This window comes from Sorex fumeus, unplaced genomic scaffold, assembly GCF_029834395.1.
Source record: "Sorex fumeus unplaced genomic scaffold, SorFum_2.1 ptg000007l, whole genome shotgun sequence".
Classification (NCBI taxonomy): domain Eukaryota; kingdom Metazoa; phylum Chordata; class Mammalia; order Eulipotyphla; family Soricidae; genus Sorex; species Sorex fumeus.
The window spans coordinates 28,808,055-28,824,859 of NW_026606064.1; the positions used below are offsets into that span (position 1 = coordinate 28,808,055).

The following is a 16,805-nucleotide window of genomic DNA, read 5'->3' on the forward strand; positions in this document are numbered from 1 at the left end:
TCTCAAAATACCTTGCGAACTTGCTTGCTTTCTGGAAATTCTGCCAGCTATGTGTGTCTGCTTGAGCTGCTAGTAAGCTTTAAGTCAAGTGATGCAGAGACAAGTTACCTTAGCTGAAGTCTTTCTAGGTCAGAAGTTCCTGCCTGGCTCAGCAATAGAAGAGCTTCCCATGTGAACACAGCCAGATACTGTGAAAATTGGTTCTACAGAATCCTCTGCAGAGTGGTAAATGCACAAAGGAACCTCAAGATGGACTCTACTCTTATAAAATCTCAAAACAAGCAAAATACGACAACAGTTATTTCTAGGTAAAAAAATAAGAGAAATGTTTGAAAATATATAGATAGGACCAGAGAAATATTACAGTAGGTAAGGTGCTGGCCTTGTATGCAACTCTCTTGGGTTTATTGAAGAGCAGCAAGTATGGTTTCCCAAGTCCAGCCAGGAATGATACCTGAGCACATTTCCAGGAGTAAACCTTGAGTATTACCAGGGTTGTCTCCCAACCAGCCCCTCTCCCCAAATACATGGGAATATAAATATATTCAGGATTATTGTGTAGACATTCTGTGCTTGGATTGTGTTTGGAGAAAGGTCTAGGTAATATAAATTAGTGAAATATATCTCTCCTAGACTCAAATAAGAAGAGGTCTGTGCCCTGCCTTGTGGAAATATGTTGAGTCTCACCTTACCCCAGGTGGATGATGGAGAGCCGGATAATCAGTATGAAAGCTTAGCTTTCCAGTTGTGTAAGCCACATTGTTTGCATCAATTTTGTCTTGCACTTGCCAAGTATGTCTGTGAAATATAAGAAACATATGTTTAAACAGGCTGCCACTAAACAGAGGAAATTTGTTAGAATAACTTAATACATGGGAAAAATGGAAAAAATGGAAACTTTTCATTTTATGAAATAATTGCCATAATGACTATGAGTCCGAAAGTCTGACCCTTTTTTTGGTCCAAAGTAACCATTTCAGAATCAGCATCTCATTTGGCTTTTCATTTCCAAAGAGGAGTACATTTATAGCTTAATCTAAACCACAAAGTTCAGAAAGAGGTGTATATACAGTTGTAGATGATTTTTTAATAGCTTGGTGCATTTAAAGAGTAATATAACAAGGTGAAATTTATATAAGAAAAAAACCTTTGAAAAAGAACATTTTAGTGACACTAGGCACAAGTACAAAGTTGGTGACCTCCATCTAGTTTCAAAATTTTTCCATTATTCCAAAATAAACCCCTTAAGTAGTTTTTTTTCCATTCTGGGTTTCTCAGAATCCTGCCAATCTATTACTTCCCAGACCCTAAAGATCTTAGTTTAAAGTACAGTGATTTACTTTTGATATTTGTATTTTTGCTGTCATACCTACAAGTCCATTACCCAATTCATTGTGATGAAAATTTATTCTTAAGTTTTTTTCTGGGTTTCGTAACTTTAGCCCTTTTATTTGCTAAGTGTAAGAACCATTTTTGAGTTAATTTCTGTAGATGGTTCAAGAAGGGGTTTGAATTCCATTATTTTATTCTTTTTTAATTTTTATTAGACACCATGAAGTACAGTTGTAGACTTACAAATTTTTGTGCTTGGGTTTCAATTATACAATGGTCAAATACCCATCCCTCCACCAGTGTCCATTTCCCACCACCACGGATCCCAGTATCCTTCCCACCCCCCATCACCCCCCATCCCACCTTGCCTCTGAGGCAGGAAATACCCTTTTGTTCTCTCTCTCCTATTGGGTGTTGTGGTTTGAAAAAGAGGCAATGGGTGGCAATCATGTTTGGTCTATAGTCTACTTTCAGCATGCTTCTCCTATCCTGAGAGGATCCTCTCAACACCCTTTATTTGGGGGTCCCTTCTCTATCTGAGCTCCCTTTTCCCCTAGCATGTGTGGTTGGCCTCCAAGCTATGGAGTAAAATTCCTGGTACTAATCTCGGCCATTCTTGGGTGTTAGTCTCCTATTTTGTTACTTTAAAACTTCATTATTTTTTGATATTTAATATTTTGAGATATCTTAGTTTTCTCACAGTATTATTATTTATGTTTTGACAAGCAATGGCACTTTACCACACCCACCACCAAAGTGCTAAAAGTCCTACACTTATAAAGCTATTTCACCTTCATCCTCTAAACCTATTTCATTTAATATGATACCCTCTAATTTTATCCAAGTACTAGCAAAAGGTAAGGATTCATCTTTTCTTGTAGTTGAACATATCACATTTTGTATATATACCACAACTTCTTTAGTCAGTCATCTGCCATTAGGCACTTGGGTTGCTTCCATATCTTGGTTATTAGATATAGACTTGCAATAAACATGAGTGTGCATACATGATTTCTAATTAATTTTTAAAAATTTTCTTGGGCCAGATGCCAAGGAGTGCAATTGTTGATCATATGGCAACTTAATTTTTAACTTTTTGAAAAATCTCCACACTGTTATCCACTGAGGTCAAATTGATTTATAATGTTATCAACAGTGATTGAGAGTTATTTTTTCACAAAATCCCCGCAGTACTGGCTGCTTCTAGTCTTTCAGATATTGTCATTCTCTTAGGTATAAGGAGATATCTCATTGTCATTTAGATTCTCATATTACTGATAATCAGTGATAAACACTTTTCATATGCTCATTGGTTTTCTTTGCATATTTTTTGAGGAAGTGTCTATTCCACTTTTCCCCCATTTTTGATGGAATTCCTTTTTCTGTTGTTGTTTTGGTGGTTGTGATTGCTTTACATATCTTGTTGATTAGCCCTTTGTCAGATGTATGGGATTGAACATTCTCTCTCATTCACTTGGCTGTTGATTCTTCTGCATTGCAGAAGCTTTCTATTTTGACCTAGCTTTATTTGCTCATGGTTGCTTTTGCTTTCTTTGTTGGTGGAGTGGAAGGATTAAAGACTCCCCTAAAACCAGTACCTTGAAGGATTCTGCTTATTTTATCCTTACTATTTCATTGGATTAGGGGTAATATCAATGCCTTTAGTTCATTTCAAATTATATTTTGTGCATGATGTGAAACAGGAGTACTGTTTCATATTTTTATATATGGCGAACCAATTTTTCTACCCTCATTTGTTGAAGAGATTTTTCTTCTTCCATTTAATTGACCCAGTTCATTATCCACTTTTACTTTACTTACTTTACATTATCCATAAATTAATTGTGCATATATCTGAGCATCCATTCTGGGTTCTCAATTCTATTACATTAGTCTGAGAATTGGCTTATATTTCAGAATCATATACATATATATGCATATACATACACACATATATATTTATATATACATATATATCACTTGATCACTTGATCACTTGACATCCTGTTACTCATCAATTTGCTCAAGTGGGCACCAGTAACGTGTCCATTCTTCCCTGTTGTGTGCTAGTGTAGCCCAATGGCGTCTGCTCATTCTGGGAACACGAAGAGCCTCAAACCGATCATTCAGGGTCTTAACGGAGAAGTCTGACTATCTTGTAGGTGGGAAGCCACGTGATCTTTTGACATCCTGTGGAATCCAGTCGGTAATGGCTATAGACCAGCAGTCAACTCCAAATCTCATTATGTGTCTAGCCCATCTGATTTTTGACGACTTGGCAAACGAGACAGTGTCCCTGATTCTTGATCACCGACAGAGGTCTGAACTCCGGATTCTTTTTCTCACTTGAGTGAAGTGTGATATTCCAGGCATAGCTCTTTTGTTTCCTCTTTGGGAGACCCGAATAGCGTTCTCAGCATTCTCATCCTGTTTGCTATTTGCATAGGGCCCAGGTCTCTGAGGCATATGTTAATGCAGGAAGAACAATGGAATCAAAGAGATGTGCCTGGAGCCGGAGGTTCTTTATCCTCTTAGCTATTTCTTCAACACTCTTGAAGGTGTTCCAAGCAGATTTCTTCCTCCTGTGCAACTCAGGTGCCAGGTCATTTGTCATGTTGACTTCTCAACCTAGGTACACATAATTGTTGCATTTGGAGTTGTTCATTCCATTGAGAGCAAATGGAATGTCAGGAACGAGATCATTTCTCATAAACATTGTCTTAGTGAGATTCAGCTATAGTCTGACCTTTCCACACTCATGGTCGAAGTCGGCCAGCATTTGTGCCGCTTGGCTAAAGTTTGATGTTATTAGAACAATGTCATCAGCAAAGCAGAGGTGGTGGAGTTGCAGTGAAATGGTATCACCCTGCCGAATCCCTCTCTTGACATGGATGATCACTTCCTTGTAGAATGGTGAGATCCTGATAGTGAATTCGTAATACAGCTCAAGGAGGATCCTGATGTATTGAGTTTGAATGCCCTCTTTGGCTAGGGCCTAGATGATTGCTTCAGTCTCAACAGAATCAAAGCCTTCTTTAAATCAATGAACGTTAGATAGAGCGGCATCTTGAACTACTGAGAAACCTCAATGAGCTTGGTTATCGTGTGGATATGGTGGATCATGCTGAATCCTTTTCAGAATCCCGCTTGGTTGCATGGTTGTTCTTCATCTAGTGTTCTGCCAATCCTATTCAGGATGACTTGAGTGAACAATTTGTAGATAACAGACAACAAGCAGATTGTACAGTGGTACAGTCCTGCTGGTTTTCCATTGGGACGGAACCTTGCATTCAGACAGGGAGCGTGTGAAGAGCCGAGCCAGTGTATTGATAAGTACTGATGGCAGGTTCTTCAGGTATTTAGGTTTGACCTTATCTGGACCATCTGCTGTTCACTTCTTTACTGACAAAATGGTCAGTCGGATTTCAGAAGGGAGAATGTTGGGAATGACATATCCATCCTATGGGATTTGGTATGTGGGCAGGTGGACATGGCTATTGAAGAGATCTGAGTAGAAGTCATGGATAATCTTCTCCATTGCCCTTCTGGAAGATGTGATAGATCCATCAGGATGTCGAAGGGCAGTCATCTTGGTCTTGTAGTTGGCGAAGGAACAGTTGGGAGTTGCAAATGCTTTTCCCAGCTTCTACCACATCTGCCAGCACTGTTGCTCCTCTCTCTCTGAGGTCTTCCTTTATTGCTTCTCTGCACTTCTTTGCAAGCTCAGACATTCGCTTGCAGTTTCCTGAGGCTTGCTCCAAGCCACGTTGGCAAATGAGCTCAAGAGTTTTCGATGACAGGCATCTTTTTGTGGATACCTCTCTCTCGGTGTTCCTCACACAATCATGGAAGTGTTGAACCAGTTGATTGTATTCCTTGTCAATGTTGTCAACAACAGCATCTTCCCATGTTGCTGCAATGGTGCCAAAGAGGTACCAGTTGGTGGTCATTCTGAGAGTTCTCTTCTTAAACTTTGCAATCCTTTCTCCCCGCTCTGTGAAGTAGAATTTTGCACAAAGGAGACGGTGGTATGAACCCGTTTAGAATTTTGGGACAACAGCGACATCAGTCAGGCAAAACTCTCGACTGAATATGATGTGGTCAATTTTATTGTGGAACCATCCACTGGGAGACTCCCATGTCCAATGTTTAGATTCTGCCTTCTGGAACTGTGAGTTACCATGGATGGTCTTGGTCGACATGATGAACTCAGATAGTCTCTCACCCTGTTCGTTCCATTCTAGGCCATGGGTCCTGATGTGAAATTCTTCAGCTGATCTTCTCGGTCCTATCTTGGCATTAAAATCACTGACAATGATCTTGTAGAAGGTGTGGTCTTCTTTATAGAACTTCTCCAGCTCCGTGTAGAACTTCTCAATTTCTTCTTCATCATTATTTGATGCGGTGTGTAGACAATGAAGATAGAAACTGCCAGCATTGAGCCACATCTATTCAAGTGGAATTGTCCAATTCGGGTTGTTAGGCATTTGAATGAATCAATGGTCATAGCCATGTTCATGTTGACAAGGATACTGACACGACCGACGCCTCTTTTGTCACATGTTCCGAGGAATAGTTCTTCTCCAGTGTCGAAAACGGCGTGATGTGATTGATTGATGATTGATGCCTTCGATATGCCAAAACCAGTAAATAGTTGATATGCCAAAACCTGTAAATACATGGGTCTCAATCCCCTAACCTTGAAAGAGCCACCAATATGGCAGCATTAAGAAGGATGAGGAAAGAGAGGCTGATAAAATCTGAAGGCCGAACTAGGCTGCCAAAACGAAGAAGGACAAAAATGACAGTCTGTACTTTCAATGCACATATGCTGGCATCGGATGCATTCATGGAGGACCTGATGGTACAAGCGCGAAAGATCAAGTACCATACCACATCTTTGGTATCTCGACCGAGACGAGAAGGCATCAATCATATATATATATATATATATATATATATATACACACATATATATGTAGCTTTATGTGTTTTTTAAAATCAGGAATGCAATGCCTTTCTTTTATTTGTTCCCTACCCCCTACCTCAGCGTTAATCTGACTATTTAAATATCTTTTTTGTTCCATATAGATGCTAGTAGCAATTGTTATGAATCCTTGAATTGTGCAATTAATAAAATATATATTGGAAACCTATTTTATTCCAGGTGTTAGACATTTTAAAAAAAGAGAATGAAAAGCACAAATACCCACCAAATTGAATATAGACCTAAAGCTAAGTGATACAATGATTAAACAAGTTAAGAGACATGAGTTGGAGGCCAGAAGAGTATCATGACAGAGATGATGTTTTGGGAAGTATTCTAGAAAAATCTGAAAATATTCATAGAAACTTGAATAAGAGAAGAAACGTGAATTTCTTGGGAGATCTACTTTCATTAGAAGACTACTTTTCACTTAAATTGAAATGGTAGGGTTTCTTCCCCATTCTCTAGGACTAAGAATAAACTAGCTTGCTTGTTTCATTTTTTCATCCATTACATTTAAGGTGGAAAGCCTGGCTTATCTTTCACTAAAGCTTAAAGAGTCATCCATATGTGATCAAGAACTGGAAAGAGACTGAGTCAAAGTAAAGGAGGATGATCTATAACCTGCTGCAACAGATTTTAAATGTTAGTCAAGCAATATATTTAATTTTAGTGACTGAAGCCAAGAAATACATATTCCTTACAAAGTTCATGTCATCTCATGGCCCATACATTATACTATTGCCAAAATCAACATTCCAAGAATGATCAATATATAGGAAGAGATTTAAGAAGATAAAAAGTAGTTATAGGTAGTATATTCTAAGATGACTTTGATTATACTGTGAGAAGAAAATTGCTACATTCACATTTTCTTTTCAAGTGAGAAAATGGTTTTTCGCATTGATTAACTTACATTATCATTTAGAGTTCCCTATGATCCAGGGTAAACTGACTGAATTTTGCTCCAGTAAAGAGCTACTGACGTTCAAAGTAAAATTTTTAATCAGGGAACAGATCTTTTGTTTGTTCGACACTAAGTGGCTTCTACAGAAATGGAGCTGTGACTTGGCTTCAACCAGAAGAGTCCTCCAGCCCTCTGAGCTAACTGGCAGAGGATGATAAACAAGTTTTAGCTTTACAGTGTTTTAGGCATGATATGTAACCTAAAAGTTTATACTCACACAGAGAAAACAATAAATCTCAGCAAAGAAGAACACTAATTTCAATCACAGAACATTATTTTAATATCTATAGCATAAGTTGGGGAAAAAAATCCTATAAATGTCATCTGGTCTACTTTTATACCTTCTTACAGAATGAGTCTTGCCAACAAGGCTTTTGTTGATTGTAAACTAAGCTTTCACTTTTTTCTCTCAAATTCAAAGTAAACAAAGAAGAAATCAATGCAAACGTGATCCATCTGCTTGTATTGGAATTTTTTTAAAAGCTCATTTGTGAAGTCTTAGTGAAATCAGGGTATGTGTGCATGCATCTTATTAGAGATAGGTTCTAATATCATTCTAAGTAAGACAGTAGTCTAAGCAGATTATCAAGAATTATCAGATTCAAAGCATATGCGGAGGACCACAGTTTTCTCAAAGTAAAGGGCAAGCTCAGTATAGAATGTTAAACAAATGGTAAAGATTTAGTTGATTTCTTCCTGGACAGGTCATTGAAATGTATATAGAATCCTTTCTTTTGACAAAAATCTATTTAAAAAAATTTTGTTGATGAAACAAACTTTGTGTTGAATCAGGCATGTCACAGCATTTAATTAGAACTTTTCTTCATACTTTCTTTCTTATTACGATATTTTAAAAACTAATGTTGAAATGATTTTAGAGGTTAATTTATGGGTTCAGTTCGAATGCTAATTCACTAGATTCACCCAAATCTGTATCTGTATCTATTCATAGGTATTTATCAAATTTTACGATACTAGTAATGTTTTATGTGCTTAAATGCTTGTTTCTGCTACAAGTTTTTCTACTCTACTTTGGATTTAATACTCTTGGTTACTGATTCACTCCTAAAAAGTCATACTGGATTTATTTAAATATTTTTATTTTTTGAATTAATACTTAAATGACAAGATGCCCTACACTTGTAACCCAAATTCATTATTAACAATAGTCACAACTCTTCATTCTTTTAAATTTTTTAATTCTTCTAATTTTTTAAAAATTTTAAAATGTTATAGTTTACCTAACATGTTTAAAATAATGTTCTTATTAGGCATCTTACTATACTTATAATTCACCACTACCAAAGTTTGCAAGACCCTCCAAAAACGTCCTTATGCTACTTTAATCTATTTATTCATTATTCCTAACACCTCATTCACTGTTTTGTAATGTGTTTTATAATCATTAGCTAAGAGTTTATCATGATTTGATACTATTTCCTAGTTTGCTTCTATATATATCATGGATTCGTGAGACCACTTAGTAATTTTCCTACTCTCTTTATCTTGTTTAGCATTGTACCTTCAGTTCCATCCACATTGCAGAGAACTAAAAGATTTTATCCTGTCTTATAGTTATGTAGTATTCCATTGTGTACGTGCCACCACATAATTATCTATTCATGTATTATTGAACATTTTGGCACGATTTTCCATTCTTAATGTTGTAAACTTTTTCTCAGATTATGAAAGAATACTTCATTTTGATAATCTGCAGCTATTCCATTGAATCCAAAACATAATGTTTACATGTTATTTTTATTTTAAAAGATAGAATATAGAATTCTGGAGAGAAACAACAGATAAGGCTTCTTTCAGTCATGAGTACTCTGGCTGCCAATCATTGGCTTTTGTGTTATTTCAAAGGGCAATATTGGAGTACTTGACAAAATTGCTAGAATTGTGTTTTTAAAAGTTCTCTTAATATTATGGACGTTTAATTGCACAAATTTCTGAACCTTTTTATACTAATTTTAGGTGAGAATTAATATCTTGAAAACAAACTAGTAGCATGAAATTAATCTTTCTGACATCTAATATTATGTTTTATTATAGGTGTTAAACTAATAATAGTTGTCTGTTGTGACTGCTGAGTAAAAACCAAGGAGACAGTGGGCAGAGGGCCAAAGAGGAAGAACTGGTGTATTAATGTACTTGAAATTTTCCTGACGTGATTTCTAAAGGAGTAGGCAACTCAAATTGTTTTTTCTTTCATTTATGAGATGATCTCATGCTCAAGTGGTTTTACTGGCAGCATTTAATTACTGTGAAACTTAGCTGATATAATAAACTGAGGCTCACAATGACCAAGAGCTCATGACTTGTTACTTAGGAAACCCTCTTACTCACAGGAATACACCTTTTAAAGTCTCTTCCTACTTGTTCTCCCAACAAACTCTATGGTAAGTACTAAATATAAAACAATAAATCACTATATGAATTTTAGGCAGAAGGAATTACTACCAAATTTATAGCTCAGGCAATTCTTTTGGTTTATTTCTATAGTACAAATTATTTCTAGGTTTGCTTTTTATAATTCAGAAGTCATTTTTATTCAAGAAGGGCTATCTGTTTTTCTCAAACATTGTATTTCCTACAGACCACAACAAAATGGGTAAATTTGAATTCCTTTTGCTGTTCTGTCCAACATTTTACAAATGTTCCTAGTAACATGTATATCAAGCAAGTAATTGCTTCAAAGTCAGCTTTGGAGGTAGCATTAATGGTAGCAAAATCTTCAAATGGGCTAGGTGACAAAAATTTTTCAACTCATACCCTCTTAATCTCTAGCACAACCAAATGTGTGAAATGCTGCTGGGCTGGTTTACAGAAATACTAGCAGAAATCTGACATATTCCCTAGAGGACGTTTCAATATTGCTAATTCTTAACTGGCCTGGCTAGCATATCTGACAAATTGGGATCATTTTCTGTTAAGCTTTATCTCATCAATCTAAAAACTTGAATGGGAGGCACTCTTATTGATGCAAAAGTGAGCAAAAGTGATAGCATTTTCCAATTTTTCATTAAACTTTCATTCAAAGACCTCACTGGATATTATAAGTATTAATATTTTTTTCTCTTCAAAGAAAGAAACAAGTTCTCAGTTGACAAGAGTTATAGAATTTTGAAAAATTTCATTGAAAATAGATTATACCTTCACACCTGAGATGAAATCATGTTTGAATTCTGTTTCCTGATTTGTGCTATGAGAAACTTCTAGCTGTAAACAAGACATATAATTTTGGGGATTGAGTCCTTAATTCTTTCCAAAACTTTTTATTATAATAAAGCTTTACAATGTATTTCTTTATATTTTAGTTTGTGATTTTGTTTTATTTAGCAACTATGCAATTTCCACGTTTGTCCCTAACATAAAAATTTAACTGCCACCAAGTTGCTGTTATATTGCTTTTCCTCAATATCTCTCATCATCTTATTTTTTCCTTATCTTGATGTTCAGATAATTTTTTAAAAAAATTTCCACATCACTATTCCCATTAATTAAATCTTTGCTAAATATATTAATTCGGTTTTCGTATGCCTGAAAATAGAACATTCTTCGAAGAATATCGAATTTCTGAGATATTTTCTGGTAGGGAGGTACTATAGCTAGCTAAAATTGAGATTTGTAATTTCTTCTGTACAACTTTCTGATAAAGGAAAGATCACTTAGAATTGCTCACAAGGCTGATTTTCTAACCTAAAACTGATAACTATTGACAAGACTAACAATAACTTTTTAAAGCATAAAAGGTTCATTTGGGAGTTTTGAGGAAAAGAGAGAGATAGAGAGAGAAAGACAGAGACAGAGAGATAGACAGAAAGACAGAGAGAGACAGAGAAACAGAAAGATAGACAGAGGTACAGAAACAGAAAGATAGAGATAGAGATGGGGCAGAGAGATAAACAGAGAGACCCAATACATAACACGGAATTAAAGAATGAAAATGCACATCTCAAGAGGGGAGATGCAGGCAACACATGTGCTTAGGTATCACACATATGTGCTCAGGGACATGGGCACAGGCATCACATGGACACAGGCATCACATGTGTGAATGAAGAATTTTGATTCTTTAAGAAGTCTTCACTTCCATAAAAATTTCCTAGAGGATAATTATGTATGAGTTACTGTTACTAAAGCAAATATGAAGTCCTGATTTGTGGGGCAGAAGTAGATACAAGATGCTCAGAGGCTATTTCTGACTCAGGGGTCACTCCTGACAGTGCTGGCCAACTATGAAGTGCCAGGTATTAAATGAGGGTCTCCTGCATGAAAACATGCACTCAGCTTGTTGAACTATCTCTATCCTCTAATGTACTCTAATAAACCATAATGGACTATAATAAACCATTATTTATGTCTAAAAATATGACAATGGCAATGGTTATGAGACAGCAAATTCATATTTCATATATTTTTCAATGGCCATGGAGCTTCTTATTTTTCTAGCAAATACAAATGTACACTTCTTTTAAAATTATTTAAATAAAAACATTTTTCTGTAGACTTTTTAGCCTTCCTTCAGAGTTTGTCTCCATGCTGTACCAGATCCCCCTAAATTAACCTAGTTTTATTGTCACTATCCAATGGTTAATTTATTTGTTTTTTTCTGCTACTCAATATAATACAACTACATTTCACACTAAGGTAAAATAATACAATGTTTGTCTTTCTCATTCTGATTTATTTTACTTCACATACTCTCTGGAATCTTCTTTCATTTTATTATGACTGGTAATATTTTTTCTTTGAAAAGTAGTAAAATAGCATATGTAATGTAGCACTTCTTTTCCCATCATAATTAGAAAGGCATTACAATAGCAAAAATATGCTTCTCTATTTTATCATCCATAATACTGCAGTAAATATTGGGGCAGATACATTCTTTAGATATCCAGTAGTGGCATTGCTAGGGCATATAGTAGTAGTCCGAACTTTAGAGTTTTAAAGATGTTCTATATCACTTTCTACAGTAATTGCACCAATTTAACAGTAAGAGTTCCTTTTATTTCACATTCTATCCAACAATTGTTATTAGTGTTGATATAAACAATTCTTATAGGTGTGAGGGTGTATCTCATTGTGATTTTAATCTCCCTGATAATAATGTAGATAAAAATCTTTTCATATGCCTGTCAGTCATGAGATTTTCTTTATTAGTGCTTTTTCTCCCATGAAAGTTTTCACCATTAATCCGGTTGGGGTATTGAATGTTAAAGGTAAAGGTAAAGGTAAAGGCCCTCCCGTTGTTCATTGATTTGCTTGAGCGGGCCCAGTAACGTCTTCATTGGAGATTTTGTTGTTACTGTGTTTGGCATATCGAATACATCACGGGTGGCTTGCCAGGCTCTGCCGTGTGGGCGAGATACTCTCGGTAGCTTGCCGGGCTCTCCGAGAGGGGCAGAGGAATCAAACTCGGGTCAGCAATGTTGGCTGTGTGCAAGGCAAACGCCCTACCGCTGTGCTATCGCTCCAGCCCACTAAAATTGGAATGATTGAATGTTACACAATATTAAACAATAAAAATTGTCTATGTGATGTATTGACAAAATAATCACATGCATCTGAGAAAATATAAATGTGGGGAAGACATATAATATTTTTCCTCAGAGGGTTTACCAGATTGATTTAGTAGTAGATTTATAATTTTGTATTACATATTTTTTGTTAATTATTACATTCATTTGTATCTTTATGTCCTTCAAAAGCATTTAGGTTTGCTTTTTAAATCCATAAAATAATTCCTGCATGCATGAAACTATTCATGAAATAGTTTATGCTACTGCACAAAATTCTGAAATCTACTGATTTTATTTATTCCATCAACCATTTAACAATGGAGATGATAGCCAATAACCAAAGTCACATATTATCATTCTAGTTTTAGACAATTGTGATTAAAATTTCTAATGTATATATAATATTATTTGAATGGAAAAAATAATAGTTGGCATTTGTTTTCCAGAGGAGGTATGCCTGAAGCAACTCTGTTATTATTTCTGATTTTTAAATAGAAATAAGGAATAGAAATGAACTTCTTGAAATTATTTACATGAAGGCAATTATAATTTTGACTTACCTCTTATTACATTATCTATCTCCTATTTTCAAAGTCTCTCTTCTTGATTAATATTGTTCTCATTTATTTATTTTATCATTTCACTCACTAACCAACTGTATTTTGCTCGAGCGGGCCCAGTAACGTCTCCATTGGAGACTTTGTTGTTACTGTGTTTGGCATATCGAATGCGTCACGGGGAGCTTGCCAGGCTCTGCCGTGCAGGCGAGATACTCTCGGTAGCTTGCCGGGCTCTCTGAGAGGGGCGGAGGAATCGAACTCGGGTTGGCCATGTTGGCTGCAATGCAAGGCAAACGCCCTACCGCTGTGCTATTAAGGCACTTTGCCAGTGGAGAAGCAAAGGCGTGTAAGAGAGGTTCCTGGCTAAAGCAGCTACTGGTTCTGTATGACGATGAATCACATTCAGCAATAAAACAAGGAACATGATCAATGCCATTCTGTGAACATAATTGTGAGTGTTCAGAAGATATACAACACTCAAGTCTCATTCCAGCTGAGACCTGTTTTGTCTTGAAGAAGTATCCCATCCTCTCAACTAGAAGTCCTAAATATTTGCTTCACATAAATGCTATCTAAAGAGTTTCATTTTGTTTTGTATGGGTTATAGCTGGTAAGGCTCAGGGATCACTTTTGGTTGGATTCCGGGATTCATATTGGTGCTAGGGATTGAACTTGGATCAGTTATTTTCAAGGCAAGAACCTTACCTACTGTGCTGTTGATCCAGTCCCTACCCGAAGAGTTTTATGAAGTCCTGTTATTCAGACCAAATTCAGTACTAATGAAAAATCTCTGAAGATGGTTCCATATGTAAGTAATTTTTAAACTTTGACTCTTTTATATGCAGTCTAAGGCGATCAATAGTGCTCTAATTATCCCTTCTTGAAGACATACAGATGGCCAGCAAACACATGAAAAACATGGTCATCATGACTTATTTTCAAAGAAATATTAAGCAACACAGCAATGAGATATCACCTCAACGCCTATGAGAACCCCTGTATCAAAATGGAAGAATCAGCAAATATTGGTGTAAACGTGTACAAAAAAAGGTATCCTGATTTTCTGTTGGTGGGAATGTAAACCAGTTATGGTTCTACAGGAAATGGCATAAAGAGTTTTCAAAGTTTTTTTTTTAATGTAACTGCTGTATGATCTACTAACTATAATCCAAGATACCTAGCCAAAGAATACAAAAAAAACACCGGTAATTTGATAATCCATGAACCCTTATGCACATTGCAGCATTATTTGAAATGATTCAAATTTAACAATATTTTTCCACATTACTATGAAGGGGAGCATACAATGGAAGTAGTTTTAGAGAAATATTCATTTTAATATGTTTTTAAATAACAATCCCAAGAAACAAGCAAACTAAAGATAAAGACAAAGTAACAATGGCAACAAAACAACCTTTCTTGTGGTGGAGAGATAGTCCAGCATGTGAGCAATTTGCCTTACTGAGTTCCATTTGTAGCAGCACATGTGATCTCCTGAGCACTGCCAGGACTGATTCTTAGCACAGAGCCAGGAGTAAGTAAGCTCTGAGTGCAGCTGGGTGTGGCCCCAAAAGAAAGCAAAACCAATTCATTTCATCTGTAGTTTAAGGTAGGTGTATAATAATCTTTGGCTGACTTAGCAGTAAGGTAAAAATAAAGGCATTTGCTGATGTTTGGTATAGGTTGAGAGATTAGGGAAAGAAACACAATAATCTCTGAAAGGTTACTTTCAACATATCTAGTTAGGTGAAAAGATTTTGGACAAAGAAAATGTAAAAGTAGTAGGAAATCTGGTTTGTTTTGACAATAAAACTTTAGTATTCATTCCAGTGAATTTCACAATATTAGATTGGTGGCCAAATTATAAATCCTTTTTAGAACTTGTAAAGCAAAACACAAGTTGTAAATCAGGATTAATATTTTGACCTTAACGTGTTGTAAGGGGGTGGAAGTTATGGAACTCCAACAAAGAGATCTAAAGTTTGACCACTGTGAGGAAATAGTGAAATGTGAGGCAATAGATACAAAAAGTATGCTGTTGGTAAATGACAAAGTTTCATTTTGAAGTGGTGTCTAAAAGCATCTTTTCTATGGTCTTCCATTATGTTCTTGATAGATATATTAGGAAGCCAATGAATGGGATCGACCAGATTCTAATTCTGCCTTCTATTTTTTGATAAAGCTAACAATATCAATGTAAAGAAATAATAAGAGAAGCAGTGCATTTTTCTAGACATAATGAAAATGAATACTTAGAACCACAAAAACTAAAAATGAAGAATAGGTATGTAAGTGGTACATATCTAAATAGATCATATTACACAATTATTTTTAGGTATTTATTTACACATTTTATTTTAAAAATATATAGCAAGAGTGATAACTTTAATTTATTTTTACAGAATATGTATGTTTTTAATTTGAGCAATGTGGCTTACAATAATATATGCTTTTGTTTGTTTAAAGAATTTTAAAAGATTGTTTTGGGACCACCCCCAGTGGTGCTCAGGGAATATTTCTGACTCTTTGCTCAAGGATTATTACTTGTAGGGACTGGGGGACTGTATATGATGTCAGGGGTCAAACTTAGGTCATCCATGTGCCAGGCAAGCAATCTGTAGCACTGTAGCACAGTTCATCAATTTGCTCGAGTGGGCACCAGTAACGTCTCACAACAAATTGTGAGACTTGTTGTTACTGTTTTTGGCATATTGAATATGTCACGGGTAGCTTGCCAGGCTTTGCCATGCAGGCGAGATACTCTTGGTAGCTTGCTGGGCTCTCTGAGAGGGGTAGAGGAATCGAACCCAGGTCAACTGTGTGCAAAGGAAACGCCCTACCTGCTGTGCTATCGTTCCAGCCTAGGCAAGCAATCTATCTGCTGTATTATCTCTGACCACATATATATGTTTTTAAAGTACATGTTTATATCTCCTCAAATATGTGTTAAAACACATGCTCCTCACCAAAATGCATCATCAAAATATGGGTTCAATCCTTTGTTCCCTCTCCCTCTGTTCACTTTATTTCTCCAGTCAGAATCACAAAATTTGATTTGGTTTGGTTTTGTGTGTTCCTTTATTTTCTTATCTTCCACATTTTGAGTGGAATCCTCCAGTATCACTTTTCTCCTCTCATTGCTTCACATAATCCTCTACATCTATGTTTTTACAAATAGTAGAATTTCATATTTTTAACGGTTTAATGGTATTCCACTATGTAGATATGCCACATCTTTTTTATCCAATCACATGTTTTTAGGCATTTAGGTTGTTACAATATCCTTTGTTTTTCTAATTGGTGGAATAGAGACCCCAAAGGCATCAATGAGGTCATTGTCACAGAGCATATTGCCTATGATTTCTCTACTTTTTACAATAGTTTAGACTTCTATCCAAGTCCTTTATTCAGTTTAACTGAATTTTGTATATGAC

At 35.8% G+C, this 16,805-nt stretch overlaps 1 protein-coding gene across 2 annotated transcripts in view; it reads right to left on the reverse strand.

Annotated features, from left to right (window-relative positions):
* Window positions 1-16,805, reverse strand: part of BBOX1 (gamma-butyrobetaine hydroxylase 1) — a 64,192-nt gene that overhangs the window by 22,961 nt on the left and 24,426 nt on the right. For both annotated transcript variants that reach the window (XM_056134850.1, XM_056134842.1), the window contains exon 5: window positions 693-798. In XM_056134850.1, the coding sequence (XP_055990825.1) occupies window positions 693-798 (106 nt within the window). The remainder of the gene's footprint in view (window positions 1-692; window positions 799-16,805) is intronic.